Genomic DNA, 22725 nt, shown 5'->3' with positions numbered 1-22725 from the left:
CAAGGACTTAGCACATGGGCTCTGAAAAGGACTGAAAGGACAGCACTTGAACTGTCCTTGCCGTGGCCATTGCTGCCTGCCAATTTCTGCTCCCAAGGTGTGAAGCCCACTGTTCAGCAGCACTTCTCATACTCCTCATTGTGTCACATAACTCTGACTGGAAGCCAGGAGTTAAGAAGCAAGGAAGCTACAAAAATAACTGGAAATACACATTTTAAAGTTCTCAGACCTAAAATCACTTGGAAACCCTGGAGCAGAAGAGTGCTATGGTTATTCTGAATACCCTTTTCAGACCTCCTACTCTAAAAGCCACAGCTCCAAAATGCAATAATTCTGCTATCCCTTCTCATCTCAGTGTCACAATGACAATCAGTAAGGGAACTCCAGCTTTCAAAGATGTTTGGGTACAACTGGAAAACAGGAAGTACTTAGATGCTTTGAGAAAGGCAAAAAATTCTATGGTAAAGTTCAGAAGCTTAGCTAGACTTCCCAGATATCTTGTTTTTAACCAAGCAACTAAATAAAATCCACCATGCTGTAACCTTGCCAACTTGAAGATGATTTGGTGCTAACAACATGGAAACCCACAGCAAATCATTGCCTGAAGATTAGTCACAAGTAAACACAATAGCAAAAAAACCCCAAACCCTCTGCATTCCATTCTTTCATTCATATGTAAAGTGTAGTTTAGTTTAAATTCTAAGCATGTTTATATTTTTGTAGTATACTTTAAAATAGGAATGATTTTTTAATATCCTGAGACTTCATTAAACCTACTCTTTGGTGATTAATGCATGCTGTGAAGTGAGGAGTAAGTGCTATCTGTGAAATATACACCAGAGAAACACCAGCTAGTTAAACTCTTAGCATGTTTGGAAACTTTGTCAGCAATAACAATTTTACTATCTGGGCACTTAACCACTACCTTAGTGTCTTAAGAGCCTTATTTTAGCTTCTTAGAAACAGAGACAACATTACAGCTGTCCATGGCTGGAGGAAACACAAGCTGGCAAACATACCACTGTTTTGAATTCAGACACTTGCCACAGCAGCCAGTCTTCGTTAAGAGTGTACAGGGCTTTGCAAGTTATTGCATCAACAGGGCCTTTGTTTATCCTCTGATTGAGGGTTGTCACCAGCAAATAGAAAGGTTCACCAATTGTCTCCTAGGACAGGATAAAAATAAAAGAAACATTTATTTTTGTAATCATTAAATGAGCATGAATAACTAGAAAAAAATCAAGTGTAACAAATGGTGTTATTTCCTTTTAAGTAACTCATTATCTTGCAATTATAAAATAAAATCCCTCCAAGCAGATTTATCCAGTTATTTTGTTTAACCTCCATCCTTTGCTTTTCAGTGTGAAAGTCTCATGCAAATAGCAAGGGACATCTGGAGTGAGTGGCAAGATAGCTCACAGCCCCTTGCTGTGCACAAGCACACTACAGACAAGCTGCTCCTACTCCACCTGGCAGACACTTCCTAGTTCCACCAAAGAGTGGGTGGGGGGTGAGACATGCACATGTTCACATGCATACTTCAGCTACTTCTTCCATTTTCAGTCTTTTGAGAAAACAAGCTAACAACTATTTTCCTTTTGAATTGGTGTCTCCCCTTTTTGTCTCTGAAAAATATCTTGGGAGCAAGCTGGCTTGACTTATCCTGGTGTATCAGCAGAAGAGGAAATGAAACTGGGGATTTCCTCTCCTGCCTAAACCCCAGGGCTCAGGAAAGCACCTGAGAAAGGAAGGAGGTATCTCTATTTCCACGTGACACCATTCCTGCAGCCTGGCTAAGGCGTCTCACTAGCACAGCTCTGTAAAAATGTCTGGTGTATTGAGAACATATCTCTGACAGTTCCTTGGCACTCTCCTCGGTTCCAGGAAACCACTGTGAACTCTGAGCCTCAAACAATTCTGCTGCTGTATTAATGCAAGCACTGATGAGAGTGATACCAACAGTGTGATAGCATCATGTTGATAAGAGAGACAGGAAGAGTAACCAAGCACTGAAACCAAGCACGAAGTGCTATCAAGTAACTAAAAGAAACAAATATTAAAAAGAAACTAAATGCTTATTTTGTTTTCATCTGAAGTAAGTTAGATCTTGAAATCTGCAATACTACTTGGAGGTTGAAAAATTTGGAAAGAAGTTTAGTTTTCCAAAGGATGGTATTCCTTAAATCTCCATTTCTTGTTAGTTTTCCAACAACTTGCATAGATGGGTACCACTGCATTTTATCAAGTATATCAGCCTTTTAATATGATCACAATACTTCTCACTGGGCTGAAATGTCTGGTATGAGACAAGGATATGCTGGAATGACAAAACTACCCAAATCTTGGCCAAATACATGACACGATCATTGCTTGGAGATGTGCTCTTTTCCTGCAGTCCACTGATGACAGCCAGCTAAGTCACCTAAACTAGAAGAGTGCACACTCATAATGTTAAATGCTAGACTGCATGCTTTAAACTGAACCCTCTGATAGCTCCTATGGAAAAAATCAATTAAAGAAATTCTCTGCATATCTTTTCTAGTGAAAAGATGTACACATACCCGGAGAAATCCAGAGAGACAGACAGACATCCAGTTTGTCAGCAGTTTTTCTACCACAGATTCAGTTCGCCTGAGCAGGAGCTTAGGCTGCACATTGCTCGATTGCTCCATCAGGTCCCTTGTCAATACTTCCAAAATATGGGTCAGATAAACTAGCTTAGTTTGTAATGCAATTGTCAAGAAGGATGCAAACAAGCACCTGTGGGGGAAAAAAAAAGAATGCTCTAATTCTGGAATTTCTCTTCCCAGTCATCTTTAATAAATGAAACACATTTTAGTGCAGTTCATATCCTAAGTTCTTCTTCCTCAGGCACATAAATTGTCCACTGTTCTCTACAAAAATATAAAAAATGCAAGTCCATCTGCTCTTGTGATTATTTTTTAAACACAGAACGTGTGCCTCTAAATTTAATTTTGCAGAACAACACCTGCTTCAGTGACAGAACATTTCTAAACTGTAGAACTGTTGATCTAACTGCAGGAAGTGTTTACAGTTTTGAACTGAGTTTTCCTGCTCGTTTGCCTCTTTGTTTATATGTACAAACATTCCAATTTCTCTTTAATTGCTTGTTTTAATGGCAATGTTTTTTCTTCCTCAGTGAGTACAGATGGAGAAGGAAAAATGCTCCAGAGTACTGAGAGCTTGTTTTGCAAAAAGTAGCAAATACATTTGTGTGCTACAACCCATGCATGTTGTTTTTTCCTGCTAATTCTTTTTCTTGAAGATTATAAGAATAATCATACTATACCTGTCTTTCACAGAGAAATTTTTCTGCTTTTCAAGGGTGTGAATGAGAGTAACAAGAAAGTTCTTGTTACAAATTAAAGCATGCAACATGTTGAAGCTTTCATCCTTGCTCATTTGGTCTCTGCTCTGGAATAGTTAAACAAAAATAAGCAAAGTGTAGTTTGGGTATGATGGATTGTTAATGCTCATAAAAAATGGAAAGAAACATATGGGATGAGATCCTGGCCTCATCCAAGTCAGTGGAAATTTTTCATTTATTTAAGGTGTCTCAGGATTTTATCAAAAATGCATTTATGTTTGAGTACAACACAGAATATACATGTGCAGAGCATACACTTTCTGCCCTATACACAAAGCAATGCCAATAGCTAAGTTTGCCCAACATTTCCCATGACGAGATTCTGTTTTATCTCAGTAAGTCAAATACACATTGGATAACAGCACCTTACACTTCAAACTCCTTTTACATATAAACCCATGTAATCCTCCTCATGGAGGAAAGGGAACATACTGAAAATGCAAGCTGATGTCTTCTAGGACAACACTGAGAGAAGGGATACAATCACTCTTGAAAAAAAAATTAATTAAGGCATATCACACTACATCACTGTGGCATTTCTTCACTGAAGATGGATGCAAAGCCTCCTGACTAAAATATAAGGGGATATTTATCATTTACAAGTACACCAAAAAAGTTTCTAACACATGTATGTTTAATACACCAAGCATGTTCCTGATACTACTCGAAACAAAACAATGGAAATGTGGACTTCTAGCAGATACAATATAAAAACTGTACACAATAACTTCTGCAAAGGTGCTGCCAAAGCTCATTGGAAAGTGAACTCTCAAAAATGACCTGGTATCATCTTCAGTGTGCTGTGTTACTCGATGCTGCTGAGCTGCACTTGCACAGCAGCCAGCCAGGGCTCCCCAGGAAGAGCTGTGTGTCACTGCCATCTGCAATGTGCTGCTGTGCAAGGGGTGCTGCAGGCTGCACCCTTCCTGCCTGGCAGCCATAGCCTTTGGTACACAGGGCTGCTGCTAACGAAGTGACACTTGAGCTCATCTGCTTCCATTCATTTCAAGGCACTCCATGAATATTCACTAATGAACTCACCAGGACGTCCATGCTGGCAGTCTCCACTGAGGCACAGGTGCCACCACACATCCAGTCCTAGCAAAAGCTCTCACACAAAAGGAAGCCCCCAGTTCCCAAACACCTTGGCAGTGCCTCTTGGGCAACAGATCTACACCATTTACTGTCATCTGCTTTATCTGTCATGCTGGCAGCCCCTAGTTTCCTTACAGAACCACAGAATGGTTTGGGTCATAAGGGACCTTATGATCATCTAGTTCCAACCCCACTGCTGTGGGTAGGGTTGTCTTCTACTGGACCAGGCTACATAAATCCCCATCCAATCTAGCCTTGAAAATTTCCAGGGATGTTCCATTTCTACCTACAACTGCTCTGGACAACCTGTTTCAGGGCCTCATTATCTTCATCACAAATTTCCTCCTTATGTTCAATTTAAGTTTATCATATTTAAAACCATTAGCCCTTGTCCTATCACTACAGACCCTGGTAAAAAGTCTGTTTCCATCTTTCTTATAAGCCTCAATTTAACTGAAAGGCTGACTTCTGTTCTGAAGGCTGAACAATCACAGCTGGCTCAGATATCCTTCATAGAAAAGGTGTCCCAACCCTCTGAGCATTTTCATCCCTCTCCTCTGGACCTGCTCTAACAAGTCCATGTCCTTCTTGTGCTGGGGAACCTCAGAGCTGGATGCAGTGCTCCAGGTGGGGTCTCACAGGGTAAGAGGGAGAATCACCTCTCTCAGCCTGCTGGCAAGGAGCTTGCCGGCTTCTTTTTGATGCAGCCCTGGGTATGACTGACTTTGGGCTGTGAGCACACACTGGCATCTCATATCTAATCTTTCATCTAGATACCTGATTGTTCATCCCTCCTTTTCCTCATTCCTCCTGCTCTATTCTACCCTACCAAACTCTTCTCCCTTTTCCTTCACCTGCTATTCCTATTTCTCCAGAACTTTAGCAACCCCTACATCAACTACCAACAAAAGGCACACACACACACACGCATGCATAGGGTGAGAGAACCAGAACTGTGTTAAAAGTTAAAAATGCCTGTGAACAGGGAACAAGGACTGAAGCATTACACCAAACCATGTGTGAAATTGAGGGAAAACAGAAATAATAAGACAAATTTAACAAGCAAAGCAAAAATCACGCTTAGCATCAATAACATTTTAAGAATAAAGATAATATCCATTTAAGACCAACAAGCATTAAAAGCTATTAAGCCAGATCAAATATAGAAAACTGAAGCAGTGGGAAGCAAGACTCTCAGAACAAAGACGGGGTTGACCACTCTTCATTTTAGGTATGGGAGTCCCTCTTAAGCAACTTGTCCCATCCTAAGGGATATGCCTCAGACAAATGGGATGAATTGCTTTCCTGAGCTGCCCATCTCTGCACTGACTACAGAAGATGCTCAGTCAACAGCTTCAATTTCCATGCTTAAACAGCTCAGACAGGATGAGACAAAGCCCATCAATCACACTGGAGGGCACAAAGAGTGCAATGTGGACATCATTCAAAGACATGCGGTTAGTGGAGGAAGTGGTGGTTTGTCACTTTGACCCTTCTGTCAACCCTTCTGACACCCAGCTGCAACATATACCCCACTGGCTTTTCTGTTCTGCTATAATATTTGTTCAGTGGAGCACTGCTTTTCTGCCACATTCACACAGCACAAGGCATGTTTGGACACTCCTGCAATGTAAACAGTAAGTACTTAGCAGAAAAAATTGGTATACAACATTTTAAGTAACTTGCCTGACACCGTATGTTTGTAGAGAGCTAACAGTAGCAAGTGTACCTTTGTGGGATAAGTATTTCAAACTGAGACAAAATCCAACTGAAATAATTTCCAAGATGAGCAGTGGCATGAGACTCAGCAAGGCAAAACAGGAGTCCTTCCCATTTTTACTTTACGGACTGCAGCAGAGTGGCAAATTTTATACCTTTTTTTCCTAACTTTTTATTTGCATAGAGCACAGCATTTCCACTGAGTCAGCTTCTACAGACTATTACTGTTTTGACAAGGGAAAGTATAGGAAAAGGTATATTCTTAAGAATAAAACTGCTATTTTAATGCTAATCTGCCTGGCAACAAAACAAACAGAAAGGAAAGAGATGCAGGAAGTAAAGTTTCTTTTCCACTTTCTTCAAACCACCTGCTGACCCTCTAAAAATTAGGCTGGGGGCATAACAGTAGTACCAGCAGAGATATTCCCAGTGTCCTTTGATGTGAGAACTGGACTCAAATTATACAGGGATTTTGCATACGTAATTGCTAAATATTATTCTGCCTTGGTTCTAGTATTTGGTGTACAAAAACCAAAGGCCCTGATTCTGCACTGCCACATGTATTTAACTTTATCACAATGAGCCTTTACTATGATCACAAACAGCAATAAAGTGAAGCAGTGTGCAGACAAGAGTGCAAGAGTAATACATTAAGCCCGGTAGATAATTCACATCCATACCAGTTAAGCCCTAAACTAACTATGATCACAAGCAGCAATAAAGTGAAGCAGTGTGCAGACAAGAGTGCAAGACTTGGCTGCAGCAGTGATGAGTAATACATGAAGCCTGATAGATAATTCACATCCATACCAGCTACGCCCTAAACTATCCAAGTTTCTCCTTACTGGTGTCAGTCATACAGGAAAATATCACCAGCTGAGATCACAGCTTCTGCCAATTGGATAAATGCTCGTAAGCACTGGTTACCATCACGATATAATACTGAGAGCTGTGGCAAAGGCACTTATCAGCCTCATAAGGTGCCACACAGGCAAAAAAAAAATAGTAAGAGAATTAAAACATTCAAGAGAACACTTCTTTGGTCATCTGATGCAGTGGCAGAAACTGCTTCAACGAACGCTGAAAATATCTGCCTCTAAACTGGAAAACAACTACTTATGTAATTTCTAAGCATTTGAGCTGTACCCCTTTGAATCAACATATTACCATTTCTGTCAGCACCTTGGTGCAGAAAGTCAGCACCATCTTAGAGCCATTTCTTCATCCCACAAGTCTAATTAGGAAGTGTCATGATGTTAGCTAGCATGTTAGCTAGCCTGACTGTTACTTTAATTAGCTATAGCATTGGAAGTGAAAGCATGGGAACAAAAAAAGCAATGGATAAATTATAGCTTAGTTAAGATGGCCTGAAAGGCAAGCAGCTCGGTGAGGCTGAACAAAAATAAATGGACACACACCACTCTTGAAAATTCAAGAATGTTGCTTTATCTACAGCACAAAGGCTTGGCTAAATATGGAGATACACAGCTTTAAGTGTTCTTTGGTAATTCTTGATTTAAAAAAGTTTCTTGTGAGAACAAAGTGCAATTACTGTGTAGTATTTTTTTATTTGATCCTGACCTTCCTCAATTTTTTTACTATTAGTCAGGGTTGACAAGTGAAAGACTTGTAAATATTTACCTCTGGAAAGAAAGTTCTAAGAGCGAAGTGTTTGTAGTCAAGGAAGGGAACTGTTCCAAAACTGTCCACCACATCTAATTCATCCATCTGCAGTTCAGCAAATCCTGAAAAAGCACCCCCCATCCCCACCCAGAGAGTTAGCTTAGTTGACACAAAATCAGCTTCACAATTATAACTTGGCCCCAGTAGATATTCCTTCAAAAACAATTTTCAGGGAAGAGAGGCTGTTTTTACAGCTGAAGCTCTTATGAGCTGGAAAGTGGCAATCTGCTTTTTTGTTGAAGGAAATTCTACAAGCAATCCTATTAGCTCACTGCTATCTGCTACTGCCGTGCATACAATATTAAACAGGAACTCTGATACAACACAAAAGTATTCTAACAGCTACAAAATGAAAATGTTTACATAATAATGAGCTTCTTGACAGTTTCAGTTCAGAAAATACGCTGCAGACCTACCCTCACGTATTTCCTTACGAATCTCATACTCCAGCAGTTCAAGTTGCTGACTCTGTTTACGAGTTAACTCTTTGGATTTGTATCGAGTAACTATGAATGCCACTAAAAGGAAGAAAAGGAGACTCTGAGTACAGAAATCACAGAACAGAAAACTCCTATACAAGACATAATTTATTATCAAGAAACAAAAAGATTAATGTATATTTGTACAATTACTGTTTTATTGTTGTCCCTGTGCTAGTACCCATGAGCCCTAGTTATCTGGATCTACATATACCCCAATCTTTAGAAAAATCATTCCTTTTAACAAGGTCTTGAATTGTCAATCCAACTTCGTTTGAAAGTCTAGCACCCCCTGTTATATACAGCCTGCACAGTGAGACACAGACTCTAACAACCACTTCTAATAACAGCAACCTACTTAAGGTAGCACAGATAAACAAAAAAACAGTTGTTTTGAACAGAAAATCCACTTACAAATTGTTAACTTTTCTAAAGCTTATTTAGAGAGAATAAAGGTGAGACATATTGTTCCTTTTTAAAACAAACTTTGAAAAAAAGCAATCAACAAAATGAATAAACCCCTATATTTATTAAAATAAACAGAAATTTATCAAATATATAACCAGGTAAAAAGACTCAGGAAAAAAAAAGAGAGCACCAAGAAGAGAAAAGGGTAACTATTTACCTCCCTCAGTTTAGTAATGACCCACAAATTCATGAATCATCCAAATGAGACTGAGCAGAAACACCACAAACACTGACTGAGGAGAAGCAGTTTGTTAGGGTGCATCTGCCCCAGGGACAGGAGGGTAGCTGAGCTCTGACAGCTGGAAGGGACCAAGCTGTGACACAAGGATGTCAGTTCTGTGGCTTGCTTCATGAAGTGAAAGTGAGGAATCCCAGCACAACAGACAGAAATACTGTCCTGTGACATGCTTGTGACATGCTGCAGTCTGACAACTCAGACTTCACCACCAGAACAGAGTCAACTTTGTCCACTCTTACAGGGAACAGGGTAAAATCACCAGACTGCGTGTGACAGTTCCAGACATGTGAGTATGTACAGTGTCTGTGTCATGATCATACCCTTCAGCAAATCAAAAGCTGATAATACATTAGTCTACTTACCTATAATGACACCCACCACAATAGGTAGCAAAATTAGAACATATAAATATATGTATGATGATGTTGGTTTGACTTCATGCTCAAAATTTCCTAATTTGACCTGAAGAAAAGCAATGGCTGTGTTAATAGAGCACAGGCATTATATCAGTGCTTAAAATGACATTTAATGTATCAAAAGAAAGTATTTAAGGCACATAAGGACAATGGTAGATTATTGGGAAGACAGTAGAGGTTCAGAAAAATGCATATGAACCAACATTAACTTAACTTTTACTGTATTTGATGTTTAAGCAGGGTAACAGAGCAATGATGAAAAAATGTAGAAGTCCTTATATCACCAAATTTTGTCATGCTCTTGCTGCAAAGTAGAGCCCTCAAATGAAAGGCAAGATCTGGCTTCCACCTGGCCAAGTGGCTTACGCACTCAGAGTCACTGCTAAGCATTTTGGCATTTTAGAGCAAGGAAGGCATGTGTTTGCACTCACAGTGTTACTCTGCTGAGCAGAAAAGACTCATAAAAAGAATGAGGGAAGTAGAATTTTTCAGAGACACCTGACCTACAGCCCTCTTCCCTATTTCTCTGAGGAAGTTTCAACCTCTTTATGTATGATGTTGTTCCTGAGGGTCATTAAGAAAAAATACAACATACAATACACGTCCAACATGTACATGAACACATCGCAATACACGTACAACATCCCCCAACCATGGCCTTGTCAAAGGCAGGACAGGCATTAATTCTTAGGGATACAAGAAAGTGCTGAAGTCTGCCAAATGCCAAACTGAGGCATTTACCACTGATAATTATGGCAGAAAAAAATTTCACAAAGGAGGATCTGAAAGAGGACTGCAAAAGCACATAAATAAAGGGCAGCTAAAACTATAAACAGGCTAGACACAAAATATGTTTTGGCACATAAAAAGAATACCACCAAGTGCCAGGGATAGAAATGAGCTTGAGATAATTGAAAAGGAGGGTTGAGTTGAGATTATTTTGGGTTACAGCAGGGAAGGCAGAGATCTGGTGATTGCAATCAGTGGCTTGTCACAGGAGGTGAGCAGCCAGGGCAGCTGCAGACTGCCAAATGGATACTCACATCACAGCTATACAGACACAAGCAAGAAAAAAACCCACGGGGCTGCAAGGACACAGCCTTTGTATTTCTGGGGCTGCAAGGAACAGAAGACAAAGCAGATCTATTTCCTTCATCAAATGTTACTTTTTCCTCTGATGTTTCTATGTTTTCACAGTTTCTATGCAAAGTTCTTTTGGTCTGCACCTAGGATCCCATTAGCCTTTTCCAAGGCTCAAATGCATTAGTGGCTAAATACATTACCCATCCTGTGACTAATACATCTACTTTTCTAGACTTCTCATGTACAGCTGGAGACTTTCCAAAGCAGAAATTTCTTTTACTCATCCTTGTTTACTGAAAACTGAGACAAAGCATTCACTTAATTATCTGCTCACATTTTGATTATCTTTATTCTTCACCACAACCTTCCTATCTAGTGGTCTCATTTCTCTCCTTATCTTTTTTCTTGCTTATAAATCACAGACTATGTAAGGTACACCTGAATTAATCCAATTCCTATTCCTAAATTAATTTCATTTTTCCGCATGACATTATAAAACCCTCTCTGGCCTGGTGATGCCTCTGAGCTTTATATCATTGGCAAGTGTTACTAATGCATGCCTTATTTTTGTGTTCAAGTCAGTGGTGATATTAAATAACATCTGTATGAATATCAGCATTGCCCAGAGTCAGCTCCCCACACACAGCATGTGATTTTTCTAACCCCCGGCACCCTCATAATCACCATGTTAAATAGTTTACTGAATGACTTCCAGGTACATGTGATCTACAGCTTTTTTGTTGTTGAGGAAATCACTCATCTTAGGAAATAAAGATATCTAGCATGATCTGCTTTCATTAAAAGGATTTTGACAATTATCCCATTTTCCACTTACCTCCAGGTCTTCCATGAGTAATTCAGAATACATTCTAAAGTGTTACATAGAGCTAGGATTAAATCAGCAAGCCTCCATTTGCCTAGGGTTTGGGGGTTTTTCCAATTAAAATACTGGGTTTTATTTGCTGTTCTCCAGTCATACAGTACATCTCCTGACCTTTTATTTAAAATCTTTCCTACTAAGCCTACAGTGTCATGTGTCAGTTTTCCCTCAGTGCTATGATGGGAATGATCCTTCTCCTGCTGTCTTGAGCTCTTTGATCAATCTGAATCTTCCTTCTGTCACAAGAATGGCATTTTCTACTCTGACACCTTCATGCAGACTGATCATTCTGTCCTTGAACCCACACTCAATATCTTCTTTCTTCTGCAAAACTAAGGCCAGAGATACATTTCTTCTTGAGTCAAACTTACATTTTATACCATCTTATCATTTTTTCAGTGGCCCTACTTTTTCTATGATGATCTATTCATAAGGTTTTAAAAAATGTGAGGATTTGCTCACATTTTTCTATATTTCTATATATATTTTCTATACATTTTGCTATATTTTTCTCATGTTGGAAAAAAATTTTAAGGTACCAGAAGTGCAATGTTACATGATAACTATTGCATTTGATTTGCTTTAGCGAAATGGTGATGTTTCTATGACAGTCACTTCTATGAAGTTTGCAGGATAAGCATGTGATAGATCAGGACAACACTGATTTTTAAATGCAACACCAAATTCAGAAAGGCTTTTCCATGCCATAACTGGCTCAGATGGCAGGATCCACAGATGGGGGATCAGTTAAAAGTGATGAAAAATCAAGAATAGCTTTGTTAATCTTTACTATGAGCCATATGCCTTGAAGTCAATAGAGTTATTTCAGTTTTATACCACCACTCACAGCAATAAGAATCTGGCATAATTTTTCTCCTTCATAAATGGTAATCATAGCATTTAAAAAAATTTGTATCTTCATCTTATTCATGGAGCAAATATCTTAAGCTGCAATTCAGCTTTGACATCCATGCCAATGTCCTTATATTTGGGCCTGGCTTTGTGCCACGTGCTCAAAGCATTTTAGCTTTCCCAGTGCACATCGAATTTCACCCCTTTTTCATACAGAAATGCCTTCTGTCTCATTGGTGATCCCTGAGACAGATCCTTGCCTACTTTAGTAGAAAAAGTGACTGGGAGAACACAATTTGTTTTCTCATGGCCACACTGGAGAATTAGATTGCTCACAGACCTAGGATGAGGGGCTCTCCTGGAGGCAGGGGTGCTGTTCCAATGATGTCTGCTCTGCAGATAAGAGGTGTGACGAGCCACTGCTCTCCTGGAGCTCAGCAGCAGTGAGTTCAGCTCTGACTGCAAAGCTCTGACACCACCTCAGTGACCGGACAGAAAATGAACTCAGGTCTGTCAGTGGTACCTAAGCTAGGCATGCTTAGGGATGAGGGAGAAAACTGTACCACCATGTACCATGACAGCGTTAATGACACATTTTACTACTCTTGTATAAACATTCAAACACTGCCAAATTGCAACAAAAGAGATTTCTACTTACAAAAACTTTCACTGTGGAAAAGTCAATCTTGTCGGTTCCTTCCCTCTTGAATTTGCACAGTATGGTGCTACGGTCTGGCTTTTTGGTAATATTTTGGACACTGAACCATATCTTTTTGGTCTGTGCACCAGTCACATATGATAGATACACTTCTACCTCAGTTTTAGAAATATTCAAGTTATCATTTTCTTTCTAGAGGGAAAAAATTGAAGGCAATGATCAGTCACTAAATACAGTAAGAAAAAAAAAGTATCTCCAAGCACTATTTTAAATTAGGTACTGTAGTTTATTATTTCAAAACTTACATATATTTTTAATTCCAGATCAGGATCCAGTTCAGTGTGCAGCTGGTAGTTAATGAACACTGGGTCTGGGTGATAGTGTAATTTGACACATGGTATAAAGGTAGTATCCACTTTTAACATCATGTCAACAACTTTACCCTCTGTTGCATGGCTCAGGCTTGGCGTTAAATAATGATATTCAGATGCATTTCCAGGACACCTAGAGACCTAGAAATGCAATAGCAAAGCTCTAACAGTTATGAAATACTCAACAGTGGGTACAATCACAAACAGAGGCACTCAAACTCATTTTAATGTCTTCCTGGCTTCACACAGCTACCTACTAAACCTCTTTCTAAGATCAGAGCTGCATGCAGAGCACCAGGAAAAATTTCTGTGTTGAGCCCATGTCTACCTTTAAGTGCATTTGTCACACACTCTGCACACTGCTTTAAGCCTGATTGCTCACTGCTAAGGTAACTATTTCCTGCAATAAGACAGGAATTGTGACAATTAATTTTCCTTCTTTCGCCTCAATGCAGGTGTCTAGAGAAGAGTAAGACAAGCTCTCCAGCACTCCTAGGAATTTTATCTTTCTAACTTAACGCCTGAGAGAGGGGGTTGCTACAGACATTGTAGCATTGGGTCATTGTTTACTCCACTGGCTGATTCTGCTGTGTTCTGGCCTCTGTGCTGCAAGGGTCAGCAAAGTGCTCACCTCCTCACAGCCTTGGAGAAAGGGTTTCATCCCTACATCAGCCCCAGCCTGCTGCTCCTCACTGAGACAGTGGTACCATTTGGGCATTCAGCACAGAGCCAGAGGGAAGTATAGCACCCCCTCCTCCAACACACCCATATGTGGAGACTAGGGAGACTCAAAAAGGACCAATTTGCAGCAAGTCCCTAGACCATAAAAAAAGCTCAGTGAATCACACAGGAGAGCAGTTTATGTGCATTTGTGATTCTGTACTAAGAATGTATAACTGTAATCCTGTAAGTGATCATATTTATTTCAGCAGGGTGACTGACATGTCTGTGCAAGTGGTTGGAAATTATTGAGGTCTCTTCTCCTCAAACCTTAGGAAAACAACCTAATGCATCAAGAGACCTCTATTTGGTATTGTAAAGGAGAGTCAGACTTACTGTGAGGTTTGATCTCTGGTCATCTGAAATAATCACACTGTCCACCACATTAAAATTTCTACCAGTTGTAGTAATTTTGCGACCACCACTGCAAAAACCAAAGCAAAACAAAACATAAACAAATGTGGTGAGAAAGGGAGGTTAATATTACCTGTCTTCCCACAGACATGCCCTGCATTAAGGTCTCAGTTGTAAATAAACTACTCAAGTGCATTTTGCTTTGGTAGCAAAACATAGTAAAGTTGAACAACATAGTAAAGTTGAACTGCAGAACAAGACAATTTGAGCTATACAGTGTACTTCCACTCTTTCCTCATAATGTAGCGGTAAATACTTTTGGTACCCCAAAACCACAGGACTTGATTGCATACACTCGTATACTCCTTTTCAGGGACTCTTCACCTTTTTTTCTATTTACGCAGCCAAAGAACTCAACCATGATGTAATATTCTGTCTCGAAGAAAGAGCATCATGGTGTTTCACTGCCCCAGCACAGCCCTGCCTGTGCTTAATTCTTGCCCTCTTCAGGACAAACTCATGGTGCCAGGCTCCTCACGGGAAACATTCTCGGCGGTGCTCAGACCATCTGTCTCAGCACACAATGGTGCTTCTGTCTGAGGGCTGTGGCTCACGATCTCTGCTGTACAGAGTTGGAGTGGCTTAAGGTATTATTAATTTCCAGCTGCCTGAGCTGCCTCTCACCTGGAGATGAGGGCATGCATCCTGGCTGCTTAGCTGCTGCAGCTGCCAGCCCAACCCATTACCTCAAATCCTCACTTGACAAGATATCAGATTCAGAACGTGAGAACAGGTAAAAACTGTGAAAGCAGAGGTGGAAAGCTGTGCCAGAGAATATCTTTAAAACCACCCTGTAAGTCTTTCACCAGGTCTACGAGTCTTCCACAGAACACAGCAAAGGCTTGAAAAGGGCTCTTTTGGCTTTAGGCAATTATATTGTAAAGCAAGTCTGTGTACATCAGTGCAATAATGATTATTTTCACTTCCAATCCACTGATACCTTATACTGTTTCACAGATGAAGGCTATATTAGCATCAAGAAATCAATTAGTTTCTGGAGTTAGAATTTATGCTATCTATATTTTGGGTTTAGGTTTAGTAGGAATAGACTACTTTTGATTTCAATAAAGGAGACCTGAGGTAGGCAGAAGAAGTCCACAGAATTCACCTTGCAGCTACTATGACCCTATCTACTAAATCACTTCACATGCTTAAATTTATCCAACACAACAGGTTACAGCAGTCTTCCAAGCATGGTTCAGCTGCAGTCTGGCCAAGGAAGAAGGCTCATATTGGCTCAGTGCAATTACATTTGAGTAAATACATAAAAAGTACAGAAAGACAAACTTACCTGATCCAGGAGGTATTTGGTGTAATTCTAGAACATGAGGGCAGAGAAACATAATGCAGGGTCATTGGTGGTGAACATTTTTTCCCATTAGCCTGGATACATATACTTTTGGCCTCTTTACGTGTCGGTGGGAGAGCAAATGTCATTTGTGTATCATTTAGCACATTTCTGACTTTAATGCTGGGGAAGAAAGAAAACAAACACTGAAACACAGATGCCACTTATTGGTGTTACTACACGAAGCCTATAGCCCACAGCAAGCGATAAGGAGAAAAGAGAACTGAATCTCTGTCTGAGCTGCCAGATGGAGGTGGAAAGAGAGAGCAAGGAGTTGAAGAGACAAAGTAGGGCATCTTTTCAATGAAGTTGCTATGTGACAATAATCACAGAAAACAGTATAATCAACCCTGGGATGAGGCTACATAATGCAATGTGTGATTTTGCTGTTCACTGTGTACTTCTCTGTGCTAACAGCATGGTCCATGAGCTAGTCAAGAATGAGAATTTTCATTTTCCTTTTCACCTTTTTTTCTTTCTCTCTTTCCTCCCATTTTTTCACTCCTTCCTCTTTCTCTCTACTTCCTGTCTTACCCTCCTTCTCTCCTTTTTTCTCTGTGGTTCCCTGAAAATTCATGGTTGAAGCAAAAATTGAACACTACCTTTTAAAGTGGTAGCTATGTAAAATGGGCTTCCTAATCACAGGGAGCCATTGCAGCTGCACCTGAAAATAACTGATTCAGAATAAAACTGCCTAATTATCTAGGGGCTTACACAGTGTGATCATCAACAGAGAAAAATAGGAGCTCTTATACAAGAGATTTCATTCCCTGGCATGGTGTCTGTGCTTTACAAGCAGAATCCTAGAATATATGAGGAATATTTTGAAGCAGAGGAGATTCAAACAAAAACTGAGGCTTTCCTGTGACCTAGCTTTTTGGTGCCTGCTAGAAGGCATAGAGAGTCACAGATATGACACTGTCCTACTGGTATTGAGAGAACTGACAACCTGTCCATCCCTTTTGTTGTACTCAAACACCAAATTCATTTTCATCCTTTGGTAATTTAAAGTGAAAGTATAACTAAAGGAGTGCAGAGCATCCCCTGCTCTGCTGAGGAAAGGTATAAGACAACTGTTGACACAACCATACTGCTAGAGCAAAATGGATATAATTTTCACTATGCAAAGTAAATAGTGTTATTTTTCAGTTTAACTCACACATCTGGTTTACAGCCAGTGATTCCAGTCAGTATCAGTTTTATGCCTGATGCACGTGTAAAGTTTTCTCCTTTGACTGTTATTTCACTTTTGCCTAATGTAGAAATCCACAAAGGTTCAATGGATTGAATGCTGATATGCTATTAGGAAAGAAAGCAAAACAAGATCTGGTTATGAAAAGGCTGGGCAGATAAGCAACAGCTGTAAAAACAACCACCACTCAGGAATGCAGATTTTATGGCACTGGGATACATTCTTATTAATAATTTTAAATCCTGTTTAACTTAATCCTGCAAAGTACTGACAATCACAACTTCATTATAAACCAACTATTTTTACCTAAATATTTTACATTTCAATTTATTTTATAACAAAGTTGCCCAAAGGAATCACAGTCTGACATGCTGGAAGGTAGGTAGCACAAAAACCCAGCTTGAAATAATACATTTCATGTGACCCCTGAAAAACTAAAAAAAAGGTAAGACAAAACCCCTGGTGCTGTCACTATGAGAGATCAGATGAACAAATGAAGGCATCTTTCGTGACCTGAAAAGGGGAAGCAGGATGGAATCCTCGAATGAAAATTTGAGAAAGCACCCCAGAATTAGCTTTATTAGAAAGTCTTTTCAAAGTCACACATAGAACTAAAGGTATAAAACAACTGCAGGGGAGTCTTTTGGTATCTTATTTTTATGAGAAGAAGTTTTCCAGCATTTAAAAATAACTCTAGTTTGCTCTGATGTTGTCACAGTCTTGCAGAAAAACTGTGCTCTTCTTTGTCTACATTTATTTATTCTAACTTACTAACACTACTGAGCAAGAAGAGATATTTTTTCCCTACTGTATTCACTTGATACTTTTGACAGCATCTCATGTTTAATCAGTTTTGCTGCTTCCCCAGTTTTACAATCACACAGACGGCTTCCTCTCTGTCTATCTTTCAGACAACAAACTGAAACAGTCAAAAAAACAGGAAAATACGCATGTGAAACCACAAACTGTTTTGGACCTTCTCAGGCAAACCATTTTTAGCTTAACTTTGGACTGCCTGTCCTACTAGTTTAATTTGAGTTTTTAAAGCATTGTGATTTTCCTGATTTTTGCTGTGCACCTGTGGACACATTCACTGGGAAGTTCAGTCTTCCTGATCCTGTTAAGGGTGCTAGTGCAAAGCCTCTAGGAAAGTCCATCCCACAGGTTTTTCTCACCGTTAATAATTTCATGTACCCAAAACAGCACTAAGACTTTGGACTCATAGCCTGAGGGGACCATGGGGGTCACAACACTTTGACCATTTCAAAAAGGTCCCAGCACATTGTCCCCTCATGCTGCCACGGTTCACTGAATGCCAGAGCACTCCAGAGCAAATGAGGCATCTGTCACCACTGACTGAAAGCTGCAACTTGTGCCTTAGGAAAAGGCCAGAGAGTGCAAAGGCTGGGGTCAGAGGGCCTGTAAAAGGGCCTCCAGGATGACCTCTTGTATGGATAATAGAGGAAGGCAAAGGAAATCCCCCACAAACAGCGTGAGAAGGAAAATTCACTCCCTGGATGATCTGGAAATCAGTTTAATCCTTGGGACAGGATAAGTGAGGCAGAAATCTAAGAGATAAAATCCAGCAAACCACTATTTCTTTTCTTCACCTGCATCCTTCTGCTTGTGTCCAACCTCCAGTGCACCAAGGACAGTCAATATCCACCCACAAATCCAGAAGCCAAATACCACAGAAAGGAGGAAAACACTGTTTTGGGTTCTCACAGGTAACCACCAGGGATCCCTGAAGCACAGAACACCACAGTATCACACCAGCACATGGGGATCCCCCAGGCTGCAGCAGGGAAATGCCAGGCACCCATTGTTCAGGGGTGCAGTGGGAGGCTGCGGTGCTTTGGGGCTCCCACTGCTCTCTCTGTCAGGCACCACACACCACAGAGTGCTTCAGATTACCTGCCCTGCTTCTTTTCTTACACCACAAAGAAATCACGGAAAGTATTGTTCATGGAGAGTTTCAGTCCCCTCTGAAGTGACACCTTCCCTGAGGCTGCACAGACTCCCTGCGGGTCCTGCCCCCGCCTGCTGGAGTCAGAGCAGCCACAGCACTGAGGCAAGATGACCTCAGCTACTCAGCAGTCCAACTCCCACCCAGCTTGACCACCACAACCTGCACTACTTGCCTCAGCAGCAAAAGAAACCAATGATTTCCTCACTGAAAACAGGAAGGACCTAATGCCCTCAGTGGGGCCTGCAGTGCTCATTTTCCCAGCGCCAGACAGCCCCTGACCTTCCAGTTGCTGCGTGGCAGGGGCAGCAATGCCCAGTGGCAAGAGGGGCCACAGCAGAGAAGCAGAAGGATATTTATAAAAATCACTAGTTGTGAGGCATGTGATTAGAGTGTAAACATGCAAAGAGACATACAGAAAGCTTGCACCAGGTCCTCAGGTAATGGAAATCAGCACAGCCCTGTCAGCTTCAATAGAGTTCCATATTTCTGAGCTGCAGCCTCCTTCCCCCTTCCCTGGACAGCCTAACACTTCCCTGGGGCTGTGTGAACCATGGCAGCCACATCCTCAGAGGTGTGGTTAGCATGGACGCAGGTCTCAGAGGTATCTGGCAGCAGCCCAGGTTAAGCAGTGTCTGCCCCCGGGGAGCCCCTCTCTGGCACAGCCCCCCCTGCACTGCTAACACAGGGCTCTGGATGGGGGAACCAGCCCAGACTAACAGTAACCTGCTGAAAGATAATGCTCATTTCCAGCCAAATCTCTTCCCTCGCCAAGGGTACTCAATCCAACCACTCCGAATGCTGCTCTGGCAGGGGAGGGGGAAGGTGCATGCATAGAAACCAGCAGCTGGAGTCAGGAGGAGGGCTGGGGCTGGCGCTGAAAAAAAGTATATTAATCTAAATGCTCAGCTGGGGTTGTGGGAAAACACAAATCCTCTTTCTCCACTCTCCAGTATGTTCTCCTTAAAGCAGTCAAAGGAAAGCAGGATTTCAAATGCAATTTCAAGCTCTCTGAATGGATCAATCACTTCTAAATAAACATCTGCCTTTGCACTGCCTCTGGTGCTTTCACTGCCTTGTCCATCACTGTCTTTCCAAGATAAGGCATGTGGAAGAAAGCCATCTCCCAGGCAATTCCAACTATTTACCAATGTCAAATTAATGCACTTGGAAGCAGAGCAAAGAAGAATTTCTTCTGTTTCATCAGCCATAATGCTTTAAATGCAGATCAAATACAGAATATTAATGCTCAGAAGCACAAGTATTACAATCCCACGCGTCTCTGTGAAAAACAAGATGTATTTTGTGATTTTGTTTAAGAAACATCAGCTGAGCAGTTGAATTTAAGAGGCAATCCCTGTCTTGAGAGGTAAAAGTTTGGGTAGTTCTAATGAAACACTTAGAGAGAAGTCACTATTTATAACAACTATGCATCGCTCACAGAAAAGCAGAAACCAAAAAGTGTAGGCAGCAAATCTCTAGGTACTTACTCATCAGTCAGTTTTCTCTCCACTTCTTTCCTTTCTACTCATTTCTCTCCTAACACCTGTCATAAGCAACCACTAATAAAAAGATCACTCAGTTTTATGAGAAAATAAAAACATTTTGGTTGCATAAAGAATGAAGGGATAACCTCGTGGTTAAAGGGCTGGCCTATGAGACAAATCATTTAGACTGTATGCACACATACAGTCTACATGAATTCTGTAGAGAATTTAGTAACCAGATTCAGCAGGTACTTTGGCAGCACTAGAGACACTTCCTCCTTCCCAGTGATCCAGCTTGTGTGGATCCATCTCCAGTTTTGTCTACAGCCTGGAAACAAGGAAAATTTTTCTGAAAGTGTGAACTAGAGATTTACTAACACCCATGGATTTCGGTTCCTGGACTCATTCTCTAGCCACTTCTCTGTTATGCAGAAACTGGGTGGCACATCCTCCCCTTCCTTCTGCTCCCCTGGCAGCTATGTTTCAGGAGAAGCTGTGATCTGGCTGCATAAATGAGGAAGAGGTTTGAGACTCTGAAGCCTAGCTTCCCAGAGTTGTCTGTGACAGCAGAACTCAAACATGCTTTTAAGTCTAGGTAAGATATTAAGACTGAAATGTTCTCCTTTTTTGTTGTTGTTGTTGGTCAGCTCACATGTTCCAGCCCTCAGAGTGCTGACTCCTGTGGAGTGACTAAATACAGCATACAGGGACTTTGGCATTTAAAGCAAGGTTGTAAACACTGCATCTAGAGGTAGGCACATGATAATTGCAGTGTTCACAGTCTCAACGCCTGCATCTGAAACACAAGGTTTTGCTGGTACCTTTTAACACCAACAGAGCACTAAGAAGAAATAGTATCAATCCAAATTCTGCATTACCTTCCCTTGTAAATGACTGCCTCCTCATCCATATCCCTAATTTTTTTGCAAAGTCCTCTCATTTTAAATAAATTTCTCCCCCAACCCAGAGAGCCTTAATAATGCTGATCTTAAAATGCTAACTAACCTCTGTTTTCTGCATAGTGGTGATCCCCTTGGAAGCAGCTGCACTGCAATCATCCTGGAAAAAAATAAGCATTTCACCATGTCAGGCTAAAAAAGAGACAGATTGCTGCTCAGATGAAAAAAATACAAGGAAAAGGCATCACAGGGGATTCCAGTTTTCCCCAACAAACTTCACCTGGCAGGTGGTGACAGGAGAGACACGTATCCATTCACAGCTGGCACACTCACCCTTGTGTATACACCGTGAGCAGCTGGTAACACAGAAACACAATTTTTGTAAGACACAGGAACTCAGTCTAGATTCAGTCATGAATGTCAAATATCAAGTGACAGAAAAGAGCATAAACCCAAGGGAACAACCAAGCAAACAAGCAATGAAATGGGTAAAAGTCTGTTTACCCTCCAAGCCTACTGTTCTGCTGTACTTATTCTAAGAAATTTTGTATGAAATACAATCTGTATTGAGATACTGAGAGTCATTAATTTCAAAAAAGGCAGGAAGCAGAGGAAACACTTTGGGTTACATTTTACTGTGATTTACTCCAGTACATTGAGTGGCCACGTAGTACTTTTTAACCATAAAAGGTCAGAAAACCATCACTGATTATTTTCCAGCTTGTCTGAACCTCTGTTCCATGTGTGCAGTGCTAGAAAGTATTGCCAGTTTGCTACAGCCTTTATCTACCAAAGATGCAGGTTCTGATCTGAGACTAGTTAGTCGCTGTCTCGCTTTGCAGTGCTTCTATCCATATGGAAGGGAGCCAAGAGCAGCAGAGTCCCTCTCCCAACACGCTGAGAAATGCTCTGATTTAGAGAAAGACAGCTCCTTCCATGTTCCTCCAGGGACAGGGAAGTGAAGTGCCACTTCCCAAAAAGCATTTCATCCCAGGTGCTTATGAATTTTTGCATAGGGGAGGAGCATTCTGAATGGGAACACTGTAGTTACCTACAGCATATATTAGCCAGATCTTTCTAAATATTAACAACCACCTATTATAAAGTGTTAGGCCACGTACTGGGCATGAATGCTTCCTCTGCCAGCTCTCAACACAGAGTCTGAAAAATAATGTGCAAAGAAGAATAGGTATTCATTATTCCTATTAGCAGATTACATGTTACTTTCTGGTTTAATTATATTCATGTTACCTATAGAGCATATTTAAATTGCATCTGGGTCTAATTTAAAACAGCTTCACAAAGTGATTTTAAAGAATCTCTTGACTTCTCTAATCTAGGCCTTACACTGCGTACCAAGGGCCCACCT

At 40.8% G+C, this 22725-nt stretch overlaps 1 protein-coding gene across 1 annotated transcript in view; it reads right to left on the bottom strand.

Moving 5' to 3' along the window:
* PLXNC1 (plexin C1) overlaps positions 1–22725 on the bottom strand; it is a 70638-nt gene that overhangs the window by 23167 nt on the left and 24746 nt on the right. The window contains exons 8-21 of the mRNA XM_039704113.1: positions 21637–21712; positions 21463–21516; positions 16972–17111; positions 15756–15935; positions 14387–14474; positions 13265–13471; positions 12960–13151; positions 9433–9532; positions 8302–8403; positions 7844–7947; positions 3920–3958; positions 3311–3438; positions 2562–2760; positions 1020–1166 (exon numbers count right to left, since the gene is read on the bottom strand). Coding sequence (XP_039560047.1) covers positions 1020–1166; positions 2562–2760; positions 3311–3438; positions 3920–3958; positions 7844–7947; positions 8302–8403; positions 9433–9532; positions 12960–13151; positions 13265–13471; positions 14387–14474; positions 15756–15935; positions 16972–17111; positions 21463–21516; positions 21637–21712 — 1756 coding nt within the window. The remainder of the gene's footprint in view (positions 1–1019; positions 1167–2561; positions 2761–3310; positions 3439–3919; positions 3959–7843; positions 7948–8301; positions 8404–9432; positions 9533–12959; positions 13152–13264; positions 13472–14386; positions 14475–15755; positions 15936–16971; positions 17112–21462; positions 21517–21636; positions 21713–22725) is intronic.

Source organism: Passer montanus, unplaced genomic scaffold (assembly GCF_014805655.1).
Source record: "Passer montanus isolate IOZ18808 unplaced genomic scaffold, ASM1480565v1 scaffold17, whole genome shotgun sequence".
NCBI classification, from domain to species: domain Eukaryota; kingdom Metazoa; phylum Chordata; class Aves; order Passeriformes; family Passeridae; genus Passer; species Passer montanus.
This window is presented reverse-complemented; position numbering and strand designations above follow the sequence as displayed.